We start from the raw sequence: 19,499 nt of genomic DNA, 5'->3' as shown, positions 1-19,499 counted from the left end.
TCTTCATGATAGCTCTTTTATATCGTATTTATGAAGACCAATTCATTCAGCTTCCTAAACATGTCTCAAGTCTAATTCCACCTCTCTTCCAGGACCCTAATTCAGACCCACATCATTTTTCGATTTCTCAGCCTTCTATCTGCTCCCCCTGGCTCCATCCTCTACCCACTCCATTGTCTCCATCACAGAATTATTATAATGACCTGTCTAAAATATAGATCAGCTCCATATTTTCCCACTCAGAAATCTTCCCTTGTTCTTATAAATCTTTAACGTCGCTACACTGCCAAAAGTATTAATATTTACTTTCCTTTATTAACTTGTAATCATCTGTTCTCTACACTTCCAAATTTTTCTCCAGCAACTACCCTCATCTGTTGTATACTCTTGTCACACAAATCATTTATTTCCTTGAACACATATTATGGTGCAATTATTAGAATGTCACAATGGAAACATGATTTTTTTTTTTTAGTAATATTCAACCTCAACTTATGGCTACTTGTGAAGAAAGGCTAGAATATATTCATATGCAGTGGGTATATCCTTTACAGACACATTTTATGATTTATCATTGAAATATGTTTTTAGATCTCTTTGATAGTACTAAGCGTGGCCATCAGACACAGGAAAAAATGACAAAGCAAAGCTTTGGAAAAGTGAAGGGAGGATGGTGGTAAAGGAAAACTATTATCCCCATAACCCTTAAATGTATCAAGATTTTTCAAAACGTGTTTTGAAAACATAGATACACACAAACATAAATGACATATGTATTTAGTTCTCCTTTATCCATATTAGTAAGGAAAAGGACTTCTGTGTTTGGCCTATACCCTGTGGCTCATGTAACCCTCTTTTTAGAATTCCCTTCTGGATTCAGCATAGCGAAGTAGCATGAACCCTAGCATGTGAAAAGGCAGGTTCTACTAGCAATTTCAACACTTACTAATTGTATGATCTTTAATAAATCTTTTTACTAATTTCAGCTTTTCTCATCTATAAAGTGAGAATTAATATATATTCCCTATCTGTTCAAGGAGAGACGGTATCATAAGAGATAACATTTGAGGTATATGATAAATTTCAAGAGATTTAGAAATATATTGTAACACTGAATTATTCCTTAGTCTCTTTAACTGTAATCCTATATTTCCTTAGAGGATCTAGTCTATCGTTATGGGAGGCATATGTTGATAAGGCTAATAAATGATCAAATAAGGAAATAAAGGATGTATTGGGGGTTTGTTTGTTTTATTTTTTTTCTTATTTCTTTTATGTTTCTTATGTTTCTTCCTTGTTAAAACAGTTTTGGTATGAACCATGATGGAATTGGAAATTCTTGTGGGACCAAAGGTCATGAAACAGCAAAACTTATGGCAGCTCACATTACTGCAAATACCAATCCTTTTTCCTGGTCTGCGTGCAGTCGAGACTATATCACCAGCTTTCTAGAGTAAGTAATCTCTGGAGAGTGATGATGAATTACTCCAGAAGTAAGCCATTGGTAGAAGCCTAATATGTAGTGCTTCAAATTTTGCATAATGAGTAACCTTTATAGGGCCCAGTGATATTTCAGGCTGTTCCCAAAATACTTTAATATATCATTGTGGCAAATTTTTTCCTTCATATTCAAACAGAACTTAGTGAATAGATCAGAGGAACTGGAGCGAGGATTTAAGTGGGGCTGATGATGTGAGTGTTAGAAATGTTCAATAAGTGGAAAACAGTGTCAGAAAAAAAATGTAGATTTACATAATTTATAGAGCATAGGTCAAACTTTAATTCAGTGATTATATATTTCATTTTTTTGGTGGAAAAAAACTTGAGTTCAAATAGGAATGCCAGAGTATCTAATAGTAACGAACAACAACAACAAAAAATCAAGCACCCAGGAAATAAAAATGAGGAAATGAAAATTTGTCTTTGAAAATTTATTGAGTGACTCATCTTTTCTACAGTTCGGGACCTTCTTTGCTGGTCCTTTAATGTATATTCCAAGAATCTGGTTACTTAACTGTGAAGAACATAAATTAACTCACTTATAACTATGTTTAGGAAAGCAGATGTTCTACATCTCACCTGCCATAGGGCTTCAGTATTGAGCTTTGGAAACTAATAGACTTAGGTCTCACTTTCTAACTGTGTGACCTTGGGCATGTTACTTCGCCTTTATAACCTTCAGTGACCTCATTCGTTAAATGAGTTTAGTCAATAATACATACATTAGGTTATTATGTATATAATTATATATAATGCTATAATGCACTAAAAACACAATAGACATTTCATTAATTGGTAAACATTATTATTTTAAATAATATCAAGGTTTTAAGCTTTACTGCTCTATCATTACTTTCAACTATTTTGTGCCATTTTTTTCTTGGGGAGGAGAGATTAAATACTCCGTGAAAAAGTGAGTCATACATAAAGCACAGGCAAGCAACAGAAATCTTTTTTAAAATTGTCATTGTTCAAAGTTCACATTAGGATGATGATAGTGTAAAAATTTAAAATTATAAAAATTCAGCTATGTTATGTAGAGTAACATTATTTATTAAAGTTTTGGTTCATATCTGAATGGCCAGATCATACCCTGAAAAGTAATAATTTTTTTAGAAGCCTCAAACAAGAGATTTTAAATTACCTGACACAATGCTTTGCTCAATCAAAGATCAAAAGATAAATGTTTAAAACAATCTCTTTTGAATTAACTTATATAATAATGAAATTGAAGGAATTGGAAATTCATTTTGGAAAGTAGCTCTTCTGTGTAACCTAACAATTTTTAATCCTAATAATAGATAATTATAACACTTTAACTTGTCTAGTGCCAAAACTGGGTGAAGAACTATAAAGATAGACCACAGAGAATTTGTTTGACATCTTTTAGTAGTTTTTAACACAAAGCACTAGCAATATCATTTTCCAAGATGTTTTTAATGATATCACATTACCTAAATTTAAACATTGTTGAAGATCTGCTCTCCCCAGAAATCAAGCCAGATCTGCAATTTCTCCCTGCACTTGGCTCATGTTTTTATAATGGAATCTTAGTGTCTGTCACCAGAAAGACAAACTATATAACATGCTCAGTATTCCTGTGCATTTTCAAAGGCTTCCGTCCTCTTGTTCTCTTCAAGTACCGTTTTCTTGTTCCTCTGTTCTATTTCTATTGCACAGCCCATTTTCATTGTGTGCGTTCTAAATACAAGGACCAATTTTCATCTCTTGCCAGCACCTGCCTAGCCGAAACCATATCAAGGCTGTTAAAACACTCCAAAGGGGAATCCCGAAATTGCTGATAAAACACAGTTAAGAAATCACCACTGGTTTGGTGAGAAATGTAGAATTATTATTAGTTGCAATGAAGTGTTCCATTGAATTAAAAGAATTAACCAAAAAGCATCATTTAAGCCTTGTTGTCTCTTTGCATTTCGTGTGTGTAAGCATGCTTAGAGTTGACAGGGTTCTGATGGGCTTATTTATCCTGTATTTGATAAAAATATTTCTGTTGTGTATTCTCATGGGGATACTTACAAAATTAAAGCCTTTTGTGAAAGATAGATGTGTAAGACAATGGATAGAGATTTGGGGAAAAGTTGGCTTTATTTCCCATCTTTAATAATAAACTAAACAGCTCTGATCATAATCTGACCAAACAATAAAGGTTTTTAAAACACAAGGCCCTTCAAAAAGGTCAATGCACTGGAGCACAAAGACATAATAGTAAATTTCTTGAATTTCTTTGTTCCTTTTTATTAATGCAGCGGACTTAATTGCTTTAGCAGCTATGTGTGATATTTTTTAAAATCCAGTGATATTTTGATCAGGGATTGAGGTTACATTTATGTTTTATAGTTGGCTCAAAAAGACTCATAACATTTTATTTCAGTTTTTCCTCTCAAGAAAAAGAAATTTTGAAAGATGAATTGTTTAGGAACTGCAGCCCAGCCAACAAAATGCATACCTTTCTCTACTTAGTGACTGTATAGGCCAAAGATGATGGTGGATTTTAACAATGAGCTTTCTATGATTTATAGAGATTCACTATTCACTATGTTCAAATGAAAACAATTCCATGGCCTTTAAATGCCAACAGAGTAAAAACGTCTCTCGTGTCATTCTGAAACACTACGTGCTATTGATCAACCAGGAGATGGTGTTTACCAACTCCCAATATTTTTTTTCAGATTTCTTAAACTCGGTGATTCAATAAGTGGTTCATGAATCGCCCAGAAGCCGTCCTGATTAAATAATAAAGAACCCATTTCCGTTAAAATGGACGTGTTATGCCTGCTTCTGATGTTTTCGGCGGACGGCTTTGCAGGTAGTGTCCTTCCTATCTGCCTGCGGGACTGATTTATTTACTGACTTACCTAGAGAACAGAGAAAGCTGAACCTGGTGTTATGGCTCACTCTCACCGATGGCAGTGGGCTGACTTACCAGGCAGTGGAAGGCAGCCAGAAGTCATTTAGGCCAGTTTTTTTTTTCATATATTTTCCACCACTTAGTGGTAGTACAGAGTAATTTCATATAGTTTTCAAAAATTCCGAGGCCTCTGTGAATCAACTCTTGCTCTATTTAAATTAAAGTCTGTTAAATTGTTTGAACTGTCAAAGATCCATAGCAAAATTTCCTACAGTTCCAAATTAAATAGAGACCAGCCGTTTTCACAGGAAAGGATGGAAGCTGGAAAAAGGAAAGGCAACATTATGGTTGAAGGTGAACTAGGAAGAAAGGTGAGTGTAGAGCTACAAGAGAAATGATATATATATATAACATGAATAGGATGACCAGGACACTCACATTTTCTCTATAGCAATTACATTTGAAGGTCAAAATCAGTAATCTATTAGACAGACAACAATCTTATAGATAGGACCTTTTTTTTTTTTAAGTGGAACCTATGGAACAGCATAGAAAAACAGGTTTCTCCTCCCTTCCATTTATTTATCTGACAAGTTTTGGGGACTTCACTCCAACCCATAAATATCTTTGGTAAGTTATAATTACGTATGGGGAAAAAGAGAGCATAACTGAGTAAACCATTAGCACAGTGTTTGTATGTTGGAAGCCTCAAGTTCAGTTATGTTCAAGCACTGAAGTCATACAGAAGGCAAGACAGGAAGGTCTGACTTAAAGTAACTCATGTTAGGAGGGGCTGTATTGTGAGTGTTGTGATGACCAATAGAGCAGTTTATGAGAACATAGTAGGTCAGACACTTGATTTGCCATAGATGATACCAACCGAATTCATTTTTGCTTGATTTAGGTATATTAGCACAATTTTGTGGGAAAAAAATAGGAGATGGCATTAAAGGTTAACTTTTTGTTGTTGTTGTTAAGAGACTGTTGAGATATGTACAGGGTTATATAGGAAGGTTTGTTTTTTAGTTGACCAACTAACTGTGTGGTAGACTGAAGGTCTATACTTGACAGTGTAATTGTCTGAGTGAAAAATAAATCTAACAGTACAATTAGGAGTATGTCCTCATGTGTTCTGGAAACAGAGCCAAGAGTGCATATTTTACATAGGGATCTGTAAATTTTAGTGGAAGACTCAATTCTGGCTCATGTTCCTATTTTCAAGGCTAACTTTTGAGCTATGTAAATAAGACTTCTCTAAATTAGAAGTAGAATACATAAAATATGACTTTGCTATCATGCTGCAAGGATTTCTGGAAATGTAAATATACTTTGATTTACTAAGAATTCCATAATCAAGGAAAAAGCATATTCTCAAACTTATACACATTTTTTTTGCCTTAATAGCATAAATAAAAGTCGAGTCTATGAATTCAATAATTATCTATATTATTGTAGATTTTAACTAGGATTGGGCTTTTAGTTGTGAAATATATGCTGCTAGGTAAATAATCATAGTTCTACTTTTTATGTAAACAGTTATGCTCTGGACAAGAACATCTGTGCTTAAAAATAGTAAGTTGTATTAGCATCTCATCGATGAAAACTGTGCACTAACAGTGCTCTTCATTTTATTTATTAATGAGTGAGGTTTATATTTTCTGAGTAGAAAAATTCTCATATGACACTAAAGCACAAGCTATGTTTAAAAGTGATATTTGATGAGAAAATTCAAGAAGATTTACATATAATATCACTACTATCATTTTAATAATGGTAGCATATAACACTAGCATCATAAGAATTGTATGGTTATATCGATTAGCTAGAATCCTAGATTAAATAAAAATTACTCACAACTTCCATTTTGTTAAAAGGAAACAGTTATAAAATATATGAAAATAACTCATATCTAATATCTTTAAGAAAGGGAAAACATTTGTACCAGGAGACCTATACAAAAATATTCATATCAGCATAATTTGCAATTTCCAGAAATTAGAAATAATTCAAATGTTCACTTGATACTTGTGGCATACTCTTAAATGGCATATTAAAGAATAATATAAATAAACAGGCTACAGTTATACTCATCAATATGGATATATCTCACATTCATAGTACTGAGTGAGTAAAAGAATAAAGTCACAAAAGAAAATCTGCAGTATGACTCCTGTTTTATTGAGTCCAAAAACATTCGGATGAATACTTGGGAGGTAAAACTACTAACAAAAACAAGGAAATTATTATTTTAAAAAATCAGGATATTAGTTACTTCCTGGGGGGAAATGAGGGGTGTGATTAGGGTAGAGCACTTGAGAATTTTCTAAGAAAAAATAAAGAAAGAAAATCACTTCCATGGTTAAATATACATCTCTCAAATCCATCTCCTCTACTTTCTATACCTATACCTGCGATACTTGATGATAGTAATTGATGACTTAGGAACATGGAAATACCCAGAATTATTATTTTCTAAGAGTTAGTTAATAATTTATAATGGTGATCTATAGATTTAACTTATTTGAAATGAGCAGGAAGTAGCAGACAAATTTTAATAACATTATGCAAAAAGCATTTTTGTTGCTTAACCCCCAGTCAAGATTAAAATAGAAAAACTACCCCATTCCCTAAATACTTTACACAAGGTTTTATTGTATACCAGATATGGTTACTAGGAGGAAAATATGTAATACGTTCTCTACCCCAAATGCATATAGCAACAACGTAAGTCAGCCTGTCCCACACTTGCTTTCCCAGAGCCATTAATAAAATAGTAGGTAAGACACTTGACTTGCAAGCATTGGTAATTTGTACAAATGCCACCAAACCCATCTCAAAAGGCCTTTGTTCCTAAATATACATGTTCATTTTTTAAAGATCACATATGATTTTTCACTATTTTATTTCAGATGGTTTATTCTTCTGTAAAAAAAATATACTGGAAAAAGGAAGAAGACTTGTGTATATGTTTAATTAGACCACATTAATACAAAGCAATAGGTAGTTCCAAAGAACTGAAACAAAATCCACTTTGGGATAAACTTTCTCAGAAGAATGTGGCCACTGGTAACCACAGTGCATGGCATTCAAAGTCTGGGGGCCCTTGCGATGGTTGTCTGATTTGGTATTTTTAAAGAACATGAACCATGATTGGAAGACCATTAATACCTGGGAACAAGAACTTTAAGGAAATAATTATTCTTACTTCCTCCTGGATGAAGTTAATTTTTAGTTTGCTATCAGAAAAGAATGTTTTCCTCACAGTGTTTATTCTTAAACTTTAAGGTCCACATAATTTTTCCTCTACATTTTTAGATTAATTTTCTGTATTTCTAAAAGTAATTATGTATAGTGATTTTTCATAGATTTCCAGTTGATGCCACTTAGATGAATATACCTTATGCTTTCTTTGTTATGCTATTGGCAAATATTTTTACCTATAGGATCCTGTATTTAAATACTTCAGTACTTAAATTTTTCCCATTGATTTTTAGTAGTATTTAACTTGATATTTTATGTTTATTACATATTTAACTCCTTTCATCAAGACTTTTATTATTTTGTTATAGAGATGAAACTGATATTTTTAAAAAGAAAATTAGGGAATTACTACTAATTCAATTGTCTCACTAATATTCCATATTATCAAAATGGACCATCTTCTTCCATTATATTTTTCATGTTGATGTTTTTATCATTAACCTTAATATAAAAATTTGAATTTAATAGTAAAATGAACTTGCTTACCATTTGTGTACCTGTATAGATTAAAGATATTTTGCATTATAAAATAAAAAGAACTTTGTATTTTAAAAATTCATCAAGGAATAATTTTCCTTACCCAGGTACATGCCAATTTCTAAAAGTACAATAAACAGGAAATAAAAAGTGTTTTGTCTTAAAAACTGGGTAGCTGGGTGAAAAAAAAGTTGTTCTCTATTAGTGAGATACTTGAACAGTGACAAGTGAAATGATTGTAATAGCCAATAGCAAAATCCATCTATATTAGTAACACTTTTATTATTCCATCTAAATATTTTTAGTGATTAAAAATTAATCAAGAGGTGCATAAATGAAAGGAAAAATGTGTAAAGAAGACAGTATTCTGTCCCTTGGGTTTTTGAATCTGTCATCTTATGAATACTATTGTTCTATTTTTAAAAGATATTAATTTGCTGCTGTGCAAATACACATTTTTATATAGCAAATTAGCTTTTACATTTTAAGATACAATAAAATTTCAAGTAATCTGAAACTCATTATTATGCATGGTTCTTTCTTATTTATCTATAAATGAAAATTTGTACTGTCCTAAATAATAGTTGAGGAACTTCTACTTGTGAAATTATTTTCCTTTGGCAAAGTAGATGGAAAAGATTTGGAAAAAAAACACAAGTGCTGGCACAATTGACAGGAATGCTGGAAAAAATTTTTAAATGTTGGCATAGGAATTCTTTAAAAATTCTAACTTACTCACATGTGAAATGAAAGTAAAAAAGCATCTGTCCTATTTTATGCACACTGACTCAATAAAAATGAACAATTATATTTAGCAAAGTATAAAGCTCTTTAAACTAAGGTATTCTGTCTGGTTTTTGGCGATCTTTATGTTATTTGTTCCACTGAATTAAATATTATGTTTGAGTGCTAGCACACTTTGAAAAGCAGAAATTATATAGAGAGGAGAACATTCCCTTTCCTAACTCTGATGACCCTAGATGAAATATGAAATTTTTGAGAGACTAAACACTTCTAATATACTTGAGAGCAGAACTTTGGATCTTGGCCTCATCTGTCATTCAGCCCATTTATTACTGAAATATTTCAAGAACCTTTGGACATGTCTTACTACAGTACCTATTGTTCTACTCAAGGTGGAAGTATATAGATTAGGTCTTTAAGGATTACAGCCACATTTTTTTGTTTGTTTTATTTTCCACATTTTATGTTTTTAATTCTACTACCAGATATGGTTATGTTTTCACTGAAAACAAACAAGAAACTTAGAGCAATGTGAAATTCTGTTTTGATTCCTTCAGAAATTAGTTTAAATCAGTGTTTTAAGGCCAATGTGACATTTTCATATTGTTGCCTGAGATGCTTTTATTATGTCTTGGTGCTGGAAAAACTACTGGAGCTCTTATTCAGGTTTCAGTAAAGCTATTCTATTTTTCCATGTGATTATTTCTTGGTAGAATGTATTGTTTTTCATGCATCAAGTTATTAAAACACAGAGCTCAACAATGGTTTCATAATTGTGATGGAAGTAGTCCATAGTGTACCTAATTTCCTTTGATCCTTTATGTTGAACAGTTCAGGCCGTGGCACTTGCCTTGATAATGAGCCTCCCAAGCGTGAATTTCTTTATCCAACTGTGGCCCCAGGTCAGGTGTATGATGCTGATGAACAATGTCGCTACCAGTATGGAGCAACGTCCCGCCAGTGTAAATATGGGGTAAGAAGTCTCAATCCTTATGTTTAGTTATTTATATGCGTTCCTTCATGACACACATGTTAGGATGGAATTTTGATGAATATAATTTACCTCCGGTAGCATCATTTATGCCAATGTGGCCTTTGGCAGGGCTCTTTTTCTGATATCTTTTGTGTAATATCTATTTCTAAATGTTTGAGTAATCCTAAATTGAACAATTTTCAAATGTCTTGTGAAGGGTGCTGATAGAATTTTAATAATTTTAAATGTATTTCTTCTTTAAGTCCTGAGTTTATGATGCCATCTTTATTTTATTTTATGAAATGTTATGGTTTTGAAACCTCTCCACCCACCTCCGCCTTTTCTGGTTCTCTAATAATTGGGGTACCCACATTCTAACACAACAACCAAGTGGGGACAAGATGACGTTAACCCATACAGAGAAACAAAGAAAATGGCTGTGGAAAAAAAAATAGGTATCATAATTAACTCTTCATGTCTGCCTAAAGATGTCTCAGTGTCAATTTCAGAAGATTCTGAGAACCATTTCAGTGTCTGGGATAGGGACATGTTCATAGTAGGTACATAGTATAAGCATGTGGAAAGAAAGAGAAGGATTTTTAAATAAGTTGTCAAAAAATATTCAGGGGTGAAAAATACATTTAAAGACTTGGTTCCTATTTTTATGCAAATAGTGTTTAAAGTCTCTTTTAAAAAAAATAAAAAGAATTAAATTTTAAGGTAGTTAAGACAAAACAATATATGCATTGTATTATACCAGTTAGTCCTCATGGGTACAGACAAAGGAAAGTGATTTTTAAAATCTCCCTGGGGTGACAAGACTCTTATTATATTATTCATTGGCTTTGGAAGCACGTTTTGTGTGCTCCAATAGATTTGAAGATTGTGTGCAACTACCTGAATATCTAGAGCCTCGAGTAAAACTTTGGCCTCTCTGGTCTCTGTAAAAAGTCTTTACTTCTATTCTCATTTATGATTTTAGTTTTGTTTTTTTTCTTGGGTTGCTTTTTCCATTGGAAAAAGTAGGCCAAACTTTAATCCCAGTCTTCGTATATACTTGTAGTTTAGTGGCTTGAAATTCATGATCAAATGAGATTACAGATTTTCTGTTAAGATTATTCTTATCTATGGCTTCTCATTTCTTTGTTAGCAAGTGAAATAGTTAATCTACATTTAGGTTTTCTATTGGAAATTGTGTTTTAGCTCCACCTATATATTTCCATATTAAATAATTTATATATTATCAGTTTTAAAGGATTTATGGATGTATTTTTTCTTCAATAAATTAATAAAACAATTTAACCTATCTCATATATATGTATATCATTTATTTCAGACTTGTTGGTTTGAAGTGAGATAAATAGTAATGAGAAATTGTATATTTTCAGTTTATATTCCTTATATTTAGCTTTTAGGTTCTACTTCTTTATGTATTATATTTATAAAGACTTTTGTAATAGACATAAAATAAAATTGGAAAACAAGAGAAAGACATTAACATCTTACAATCCTATGCAATTTCATGTTTTTTATTATGAATCTTTTCACATTGATTTGCAGCAAAATTATTTCTTACACTCATGTACTATATAAAAATGCTTATGCTACCTTTTTATAAAGTACTATATATTATTAACAGTTTCTTGAGTCATAGGAGCGTCTTTATAATCATGCCACCTCTTAAGCTTGTATCTAAAAATTGGCTTTACAAAATTATAAATAATAGCACGCAGACACACCCCATGTTTTATCAGATGAACCCTGAAGTTTTAAAACGATTCAGAATACTACTTTAGAAAACAGTAGTGGCTTTGAAGGTGAGAGTTCAGTAGGTAAACAAGTCATGCTTGCGATGGTAGCTAAAGTGGGGACAGACCAGCCCTGATTTAGGTTGCTGTCTGAGTGTAGCATCCCAAGATTAGCACTCAACATAAATAAGACTGGAGGCTGAGAAGAGCACTGCAGCCTTTCAGTGAGGGGATACTTGTGCTGAGGTATCACGAAGTGGCCTTCTTTCAACTAGCAGGTCCCTAATGTTGTTAGGGAAGATTTGATTTTATTTTTAAATTTTTATTTATACAGATTTTATCTATCAGTATATATTACATTATAAATTAAAAATTTTAAAAATAACTACAAAATGACCCATAACTGCAGCAGCAATCAGCTTTCCGTCTCTCCCACTTTGGTCCTCATGTGGCCATTGCTGGGGTTACCAGGGATTACATCTGTACTGATGAAAAATCTTGCCTGAATTCTTTGTGAGTAGGTTCATTAATACACATGTTAGTTGCATTTGGGAATTCATGTGAAAGCTTTGCTTTTTTGTTTTACTCCAGACAACATTTTCCACCATTATCCTTGTATATCATCCATTGATATTTTCCAGGTATTCCATAATTCCATTAGAAGTATGAGGAGATTGTAATGGCTATAAATACAAAGAACAAAGCAGTATAGCACAATAGACAGAGTAATATAGTTATATAATATAATACTTTATAAGTGATATATAGTTGCTGTTAATTACAGTCTTTTTTCTGAGATATTTCAGACTGCTTTGATTAAAATTGTAATTATGTTTTATATCTAGAGAAACTAAAAATACAAAATATGATTTACCTACCCCAAGCTAAAACATAAATAAAAATAGGCCTAAATCTGTCAGTTCTGCTTTCTATTAGATATAGTAAATATGTTAATGAAGATAGCAGAGATATTATTTCAGGAGACACTTTTATCAGTTTTCATCAGTGGATGTTTGTTTCTAAACATCTCCTCAAAACTCTCCATTTTGTTCAGTCTTTTTTGTGAGAGAGATGATCAGAAGAGCTTCCCTAAACTTATTTTCAGGATCATAAATCCTCAGGTGTCTGGAAACCTGAGTCTTGGATTTGATTTTCCTTTTCTTTAACCTGATACAAGGTTAGCACCTCTTCAGGGCGAGATGCAGGTACAGACAAGCAGCAAAGCCAAGCCCCTACTAGATCATCAAAACAAATCCGTTAGCAGTTTTCTAAGAGGGTATTTGATGCATCCTTGATGAAAATGCATTGCAAAAAAATAAGAGTATCAGTTTAGTCCAAAAAATATTTCTTTGCCTATTTAGAGGCAAATGCTTCCTATAAATATCTGTAGAATATATTGTGTCATTCCTCTTCCATTTTCTATTAGTTTCTTCTCTCTTAGTGGAAGAGAATTGGTAAAACTAGATTAACAAAAACACTTCACAACAACAATAAATTTAAACATAGGAAGGAAGTCACTAACGAGCCTTTATATTGATCTTTTGACTTCTTTCCATAAAGCACAGATTAATTCAGGGATCAGCCTCAGACATAGCTCTGTATTTCTTTATTCTGTCACTTTAAATCATATTCCGAATGTTGTTTTCAAATACATTTAACGGTTCAATATAGGTTAACAATATCCAGTATATAATTTACTGGTAGCTATCGAGATGATTTCCCTAATGGCATTTTTTAATAGAAACAGAAAAAAATCCTAAAATTCATATGGAACCACAAAAGACCCCAAATAGCTAAAGCGATTTTTGAACAGTGATGAGACTACTCAATGGGGAGAGGATAGTCTCTTCAGTAAATGGTGCACAAGGGTTCTCTTGGGGAAATGGGGAAAACTGGACAGCTACATGCAAAGAATGAAACTGGATCCTTACCTTACACTGTATGTAAAAATGAACCCAAAATGGGATAAAAACTTGTACGACCCCAAACTATAAAACTCCTAGAAAAAGAGGGAAAAAGCTTCTTGGCAATTTTTTTTTTGGGGGGGGCAGGCAACGATTTCTTGGATATGACACCAAAAGCACAGGCAAAAAAAATAAATAAAAATAGACAAGTGGAACCACATCGAACTAAAAACCTTCTTCACAGCCAAGGAAACTGACTACGAAATGAAAAGGCAACTTATGGAAGGGGAGAAAATATTTGCAAACCATATATCTTATAAAGGGCTGATATCCAAAATATATAAGGAGCGCCTACAACTCAAAAGCAAAAAATCCCAAATAATCCAATTAAAAAGTGGGCAGAGGACCTCAAGAGACATTTCTCAAAAGGAGACAAATAGCCAACAGGTGCATGAAAAGGTGCTCAACATCACTAATCAACAGAAAAATACAAATCACAACCACAATGAGAAATCGTCTAACATCTGTTAGGATGGTTATTATCAAACGGATGAGAGGTTGCAAGTGCTGGCACGGATGTGCAGACAAGAGCCCTTGTGCACTGTTAGTGGGAATACAAATTGGTGCAGCCATTATGAAAAGCAGTATGGAAGTTCCTCAAAAATTAAAAATAGAACTGCCTCTTCTCCAACAATCCCACTTCTGGGAGTATATCCAAAATAATTTAAATCAGAATCTCAAAGAGACAAGTGTACTCTCATGTTCACTGCAGCCTCACTCACAATAGCTAAGACATGGAAGCAACCTAAGCATCTATTGACAGACAAAGGGATAAAGAAAATGTGGTTTATACATACAGTGGAATATTATTCAGCCATCAAAAAGGAAATCCTGCCATTTGTGATAACATGGATGAACCTGGAGGATACTATGCTGAGTGAAATAATGCAGAAACGAAAGGACAGATCTACCTGATAGCACTTATGTGAGGAATCTAAAACAGTCAAACTCACAGAAGCAGAATGTAGAACAGTGGTTGCCAGGAGCTGGAGAGAGGGGGAAATGGGGAAATATTAGTCAAAGGGTACAAACTTTGGTTAAGCAAGATGAGTAAGTACTAGAGATGTACTATAGCATAGTGCCTGATGTAAACAGTACTGTATTGTATACTTAAAAATTTGCTAAGAGGGTTGATCTTAGTTAAGCATCCATATTATACACACAAAAATAATAAATTAAGAGGATGGGAGGAAATTTTTGGAGGTGATAGAGGTTTATGGCCTCATTTGTGATGATGGTTTCATGGGTGTATTCTTATCTCCAAACTTACCAAGTTGTATACATTAAATACGTACAGCTTTTTGTATGTCAGTCATACCTCAATGACGTGGTTTAAAAAAGAGAGAGAGAGAGTTGATGCTTCAGCCACAGGTAGACTGAATATCTAGGACAAAACTAGAGAAATTTTATAGACATCATAGCTTTGTTTAATTTATGGGGAATTATTATTATCTATGAAGCTTATCACATCACATAGGGTTAAGAGTTAGCATGTAAATGTGTAATAGTGTGTTGCACATTGTTATTGCTTACTTTAATGGAGAGCCATACAGTGTTTTATTAATCAACCATGTATTCTGTACCACAAGTGAGAATACACGATCTAGTACATGGTTTCACAATGGAACAGAATAATTTTCAACAGAATATTTTAAATAGAATGTCTGTTTACTGATAACGATTACCTATCACCCCAGATTGATCGATAGATTTTACTCAGACACTTTTTCCAGTGAACAGCAACCAACTTGGTGTTGTAAACTTCAGATAGCAAAAGGATACATCAAGCATGCAAAGTGCTTTTCGTTTACCTGGCACATGGTAGACATTCAGTAAATGTTTCCCTTTCCTCTATGTGTATTTGTGATCCATGATACCATTTCTGTATAGCTGGCAATGCTTTAGGAGAATCTGAGCCATCTGTACTTTGGGAAGCATATTAAGATATTTTAGGGGTCACATTTTGACTAATCCTCATCCTTCAACCGCAGTTCAAATGCAATTCCTCTTCAGACAGGCTTTCTGTCTGACCAATCTATATACAAAGGGTTCTCCCAGTAACTCTCTTTTACATTATGATTTTTATTTCCTTCATAGATCTTATAACAATTCATAAACATTTTGCTTATTTGATTACTTGTTAATTATTTAAATGTGATCTAGGTAAGACCTTCCCTAACAACCTTATCTAAAATTATGTGCACACATGAACACACAAACACTCTCACTTCCTGTCATTTTTTCTTGCTTTATTTTTCTCAACATTTATTACTTCCTAACATACTGTGTATTTTACTTGCTCATCTTGTTTATTGCCTGCCTTCCCTACTAGAATCTATTTTCCTGAAGGGCAGAGATTCTGCCTGTGTTATTCACTGCTCTATCCAGAACATTTAGGACAGTGCCTATCTCATGGCAGGTGCTCAGTAAATATTTGTTGAATGAGTGAACTGAAAGTTACAATGAGAATATAAGTTTCATGAGAGCAGGAATTCTACTTGCCTTGTTTATGGCTATTTATATAGTAGTACAATGCCTGCTTCCTAATAGGAGCTCAGAAAATACTTGTTTAGTGAATCAGTCAGAAGAATGATCTGGTCAAGAGAGAGTGGGGAGAAGACCTTTGTGAAGACTATGTGGCTGTGTATTTGAAGAACTGAGAGAATGCCATGTGGCTGAAGCTCTCAGGAGCACGGTATAAACAAGACAGGAAAACAGACTGCACTTGATAGGCTACATTAAGCCCTCTGGGTTTGTCTTAAGAGCAATGGGAAACTATTGAAAGGTTAATAATGAATGAGACCATGAGTGATTATTGAAGTGTTGAAGATCACAGAATTTCCCAACAAACTGTGTCATAGGAAACAAATATAATTTTGTAATCTCGGAAAACCATATTGGAAAATTGAATACTTTTGTAACATGATCGATGTTCTCCTTTCTTCCCTTTTCTCTTCCCTTCCAAACACACCTTACACAGAGAGTAACTGAAGCAATTCTGCCACTGATGATGCTCCCTTGTAGCAATGTCCTTGCTTTTTTTTTTTTTTTTAGCTGAGCCATCCTGCCACCTGTTGGCAGCTCAGCGGCTGCTCAGCTTGGGCCAGAACTCGAACCGCTGTTGCTCAGAGCTCAAACTCTTGAGCGAGCTCTTAACCAACTGAGCCACTCAGCCAGCCCACTGCCCTTGCTTTTTTAGGTAAATGTAAATTTAGTCTTTTCATAGTGGAGAGTACTGCACCATAATTCTGAGGTGAAATGAATAGAGGTGTTTAAGTATAGAAATGTATGGGCTCCATAATTTTAGACTTTAAGACTGCAGAGTCCCAGTGTGTTGTGGTGGAAACAGAACATTCAAGAAAATATGACATAACTTTGTAAACTTTAAGATTTTTCATTAATGTTGACTCTTTCCAGGGGAAATGTATTTGTGGCAAGGGCTTTATTTTACTTACAGATCATCAAACTTTTTAATGTTTTCTCTTCTACATACTTTAGTGAACTAATGACAGAATAATCTATAAATGGTTAAATATATACATTTGTTCCATACTTCAGGTATTGAGAGATTTTTAGGATCTAATATTAGAAATGAAGGGTCAAAGGGAACATATGTTTATATATAACATTAGATTTACTAATTTATAGTAAGAAATATAGCTTCACAGTTTATATTTGGTCAACTCTACTAAAATCTGAACACTTTATCACCTAAGGAAATCTACCCAATAGGTCAATTTATTATCAAACGGTTTTTTGGTAAGCATAGAATTAAAATACGAGGCAGTATTTTTATTAACATGCTAATGAATAACTTTAATAAGAATGCCATGAAGCTCTATCTGCCTGAAGTGCAACTCTTTGCAGTCAGGGTAACCTGCTGGAGATGATAACACAGTTGAGTTCTCTCGGTGGTGTGTCTTCCTCCTGCAGAGTACTTTATAAAGGCTGACATATTTTGTCTCTCAGATTCTAGATTTTAGTGTTTTTGTCCTTACTCCCCTTTGTTTATTATTTTATCACTACCAATTAGCTGAGTCAAGACATTATTGCTTTCTTATTGAGAATCATTCCAATAAAAAGACGCGATTCTTCTTTTTAGGGTATTATTGGCTCCCTACCCACTTTTCTTTTTAAGAGATGCAGATAACTTGGGAGAGGATAATTTAGAAGTACATATAAGGGAAGTTTAAAGAAATTGAGTTTGAGTAGCCTGTAAAAAAAGAAAGCTAAATATTGGCCTCAAAACCATTTTCAGGCTTTAGAACATTTGTTATAGTTTAATTGCTGGTAACAAATTGTTCTCTTTCCCTACCAAGAGCATAAAAAAAACACAGTGGCCTTAATTTTTACAGCTGGAAGGTTGTAGATTAGGTAGTAGGAAGAATTTCAAACTATTAAACATTGGAATTTTGCACTGAGGGAGATTGTAGAATCACTTTGCTTGAAGATTTTTAAGGTGGTATAAATATGCTGCAATGTGATCTGATAGGGGCTTAGAGAATAAAAGTCTTGGAATTATTTTAGCACCTCAGTATTCTTTGGGAGTCCAAATGTGTATGTTTATCAAGCACATACTTGACAAAAAGTTGATCTGATTTTTATTTTCCCTTAAATTTCAAGCCAAAATTATAGGTTCCTAGTCACTTGTATCCTTAAACATCAGTAATTTTTACTCTGTGTTGCTTCTTAGAGATATATATTTTTTAAATCATTTAATCATTTTTTTAACCTCTTCCAATTGATGATTCGTTATTTAATCTTATTTTATATTAGTTTTTTGTTTATATATAACAAAAACATATGTATATATACAATACATACTTCTTTTTGTTGTTGTTTTTTTGCCTTCCTAGGATCTCTTGCACTTAACTTTCTCACATAACAGAATTAACCTATTTAAAGCTGAAATAAGGGTATATTATTCTCTCTCTTCAGATGGCTACTGAACACCTGGAGCCAGGCCACGGGGTCACCATATGTTGGTTTTCAATTTTCCTTTGTGTGATACAATGATAAGTAACTTTTCTAATCATTGATGCTCCTTCTTGACCTCATCAGGGCTCTGCCCTCCCCCTTGGCCGTCAAGATCCTTTATTGCAAACAGCTGTTGGGAGATGCTACTGATAGGGTAATGAGGACAAAGAGAACGTTTCATATCCAGAGCCAAGGACCCAAGATGGCATAGCGTTTAGGGTTTCGCAAGGGCAGGAAATTTGTGTGTATCTCTTTTATGATCTTTAATTTGTTAAAATAAAAATTAAAAATAACACTATCTAGCATGAAAGATGTCATTTTCTCTCCATATACTGTTTTACGTCCTTAATGGTATAATAATTATAAAATCATCTTGCACTTCTGTGATAGCCCTTCCCTCTTAGGTAAACTGCTAAGTTAAATTTTTCCAGGTAAATCAATAAGCATTTCTTCCCATTTTGTAGTATCATTTAACAGCTATAGTTACTTGAAAAAGAATGGAAATTATAATTCCAATTTTTTTTATTGTTCTGAAAGGATCTTTGACTATAAAATAATCAATTATTCTATTCTGATGAAAGGAGCCCTAGTTCAGTTCTTTACAAAGTTATTTTCTGAATATCAGGTAAATTATGTTACATTAGATAATTACTTTAAAACTCCACTCTTATATGTGCTTTCATTATGATTTATATTTGCTAATATTTTGATTGTTGATATTTGCAAACAGTGTGATTTATTTGAAAAAACTAAATAGACTAGAAATCTGGAATTGATGTTAAAATTTTAAATAAGTAGGGACATTTTAAATGTCTTGTCTCTTGGAAGACTGTGGAATACTTTTGAGGAGTATATTGACAGTATCTTTTAAAAATCCAAACACAAATGGTGATGTTACATTTAGAAATAATAATAATAATAATAATAATAATAATAACAATAATAATATATACATTGATGCCTAAGTTCATATACATGAGTGTTAT

The 19,499-nt window shown here is 33.1% G+C and overlaps 1 protein-coding gene across 7 annotated transcripts in view; it reads left to right on the top strand.

The window, feature by feature from the left end:
- Positions 1-19,499, top strand: part of ADAMTS6 (ADAM metallopeptidase with thrombospondin type 1 motif 6) — a 259,454-nt gene that overhangs the window by 132,716 nt on the left and 107,239 nt on the right. For 5 of the 7 annotated variants that reach the window (XR_002125140.1, XM_019652413.1, XM_019652410.1 and 2 more), the window contains exons 10-11: positions 1,307-1,453; positions 9,683-9,824. The exons of the other annotated variants lie outside the window; for them this stretch is intronic. Coding sequence is in view for 4 of the 5 variants with exons in the window: in XM_019652413.1 (XP_019507958.1) it covers positions 1,307-1,453; positions 9,683-9,824 (289 nt within the window). In the remaining variant the exon portion in view is untranslated. The remainder of the gene's footprint in view (positions 1-1,306; positions 1,454-9,682; positions 9,825-19,499) is intronic. 7 annotated transcript variants of the gene reach the window in all.

Source organism: Hipposideros armiger, unplaced genomic scaffold (genome assembly GCF_001890085.2).
Source record: "Hipposideros armiger isolate ML-2016 unplaced genomic scaffold, ASM189008v1 scaffold_179, whole genome shotgun sequence".
NCBI lineage: Eukaryota > Metazoa > Chordata > Mammalia > Chiroptera > Hipposideridae > Hipposideros > Hipposideros armiger.
The sequence above is the reverse complement of the archived record's forward strand: the minus strand, read 5'-3'. Positions and strand labels throughout refer to the sequence as shown.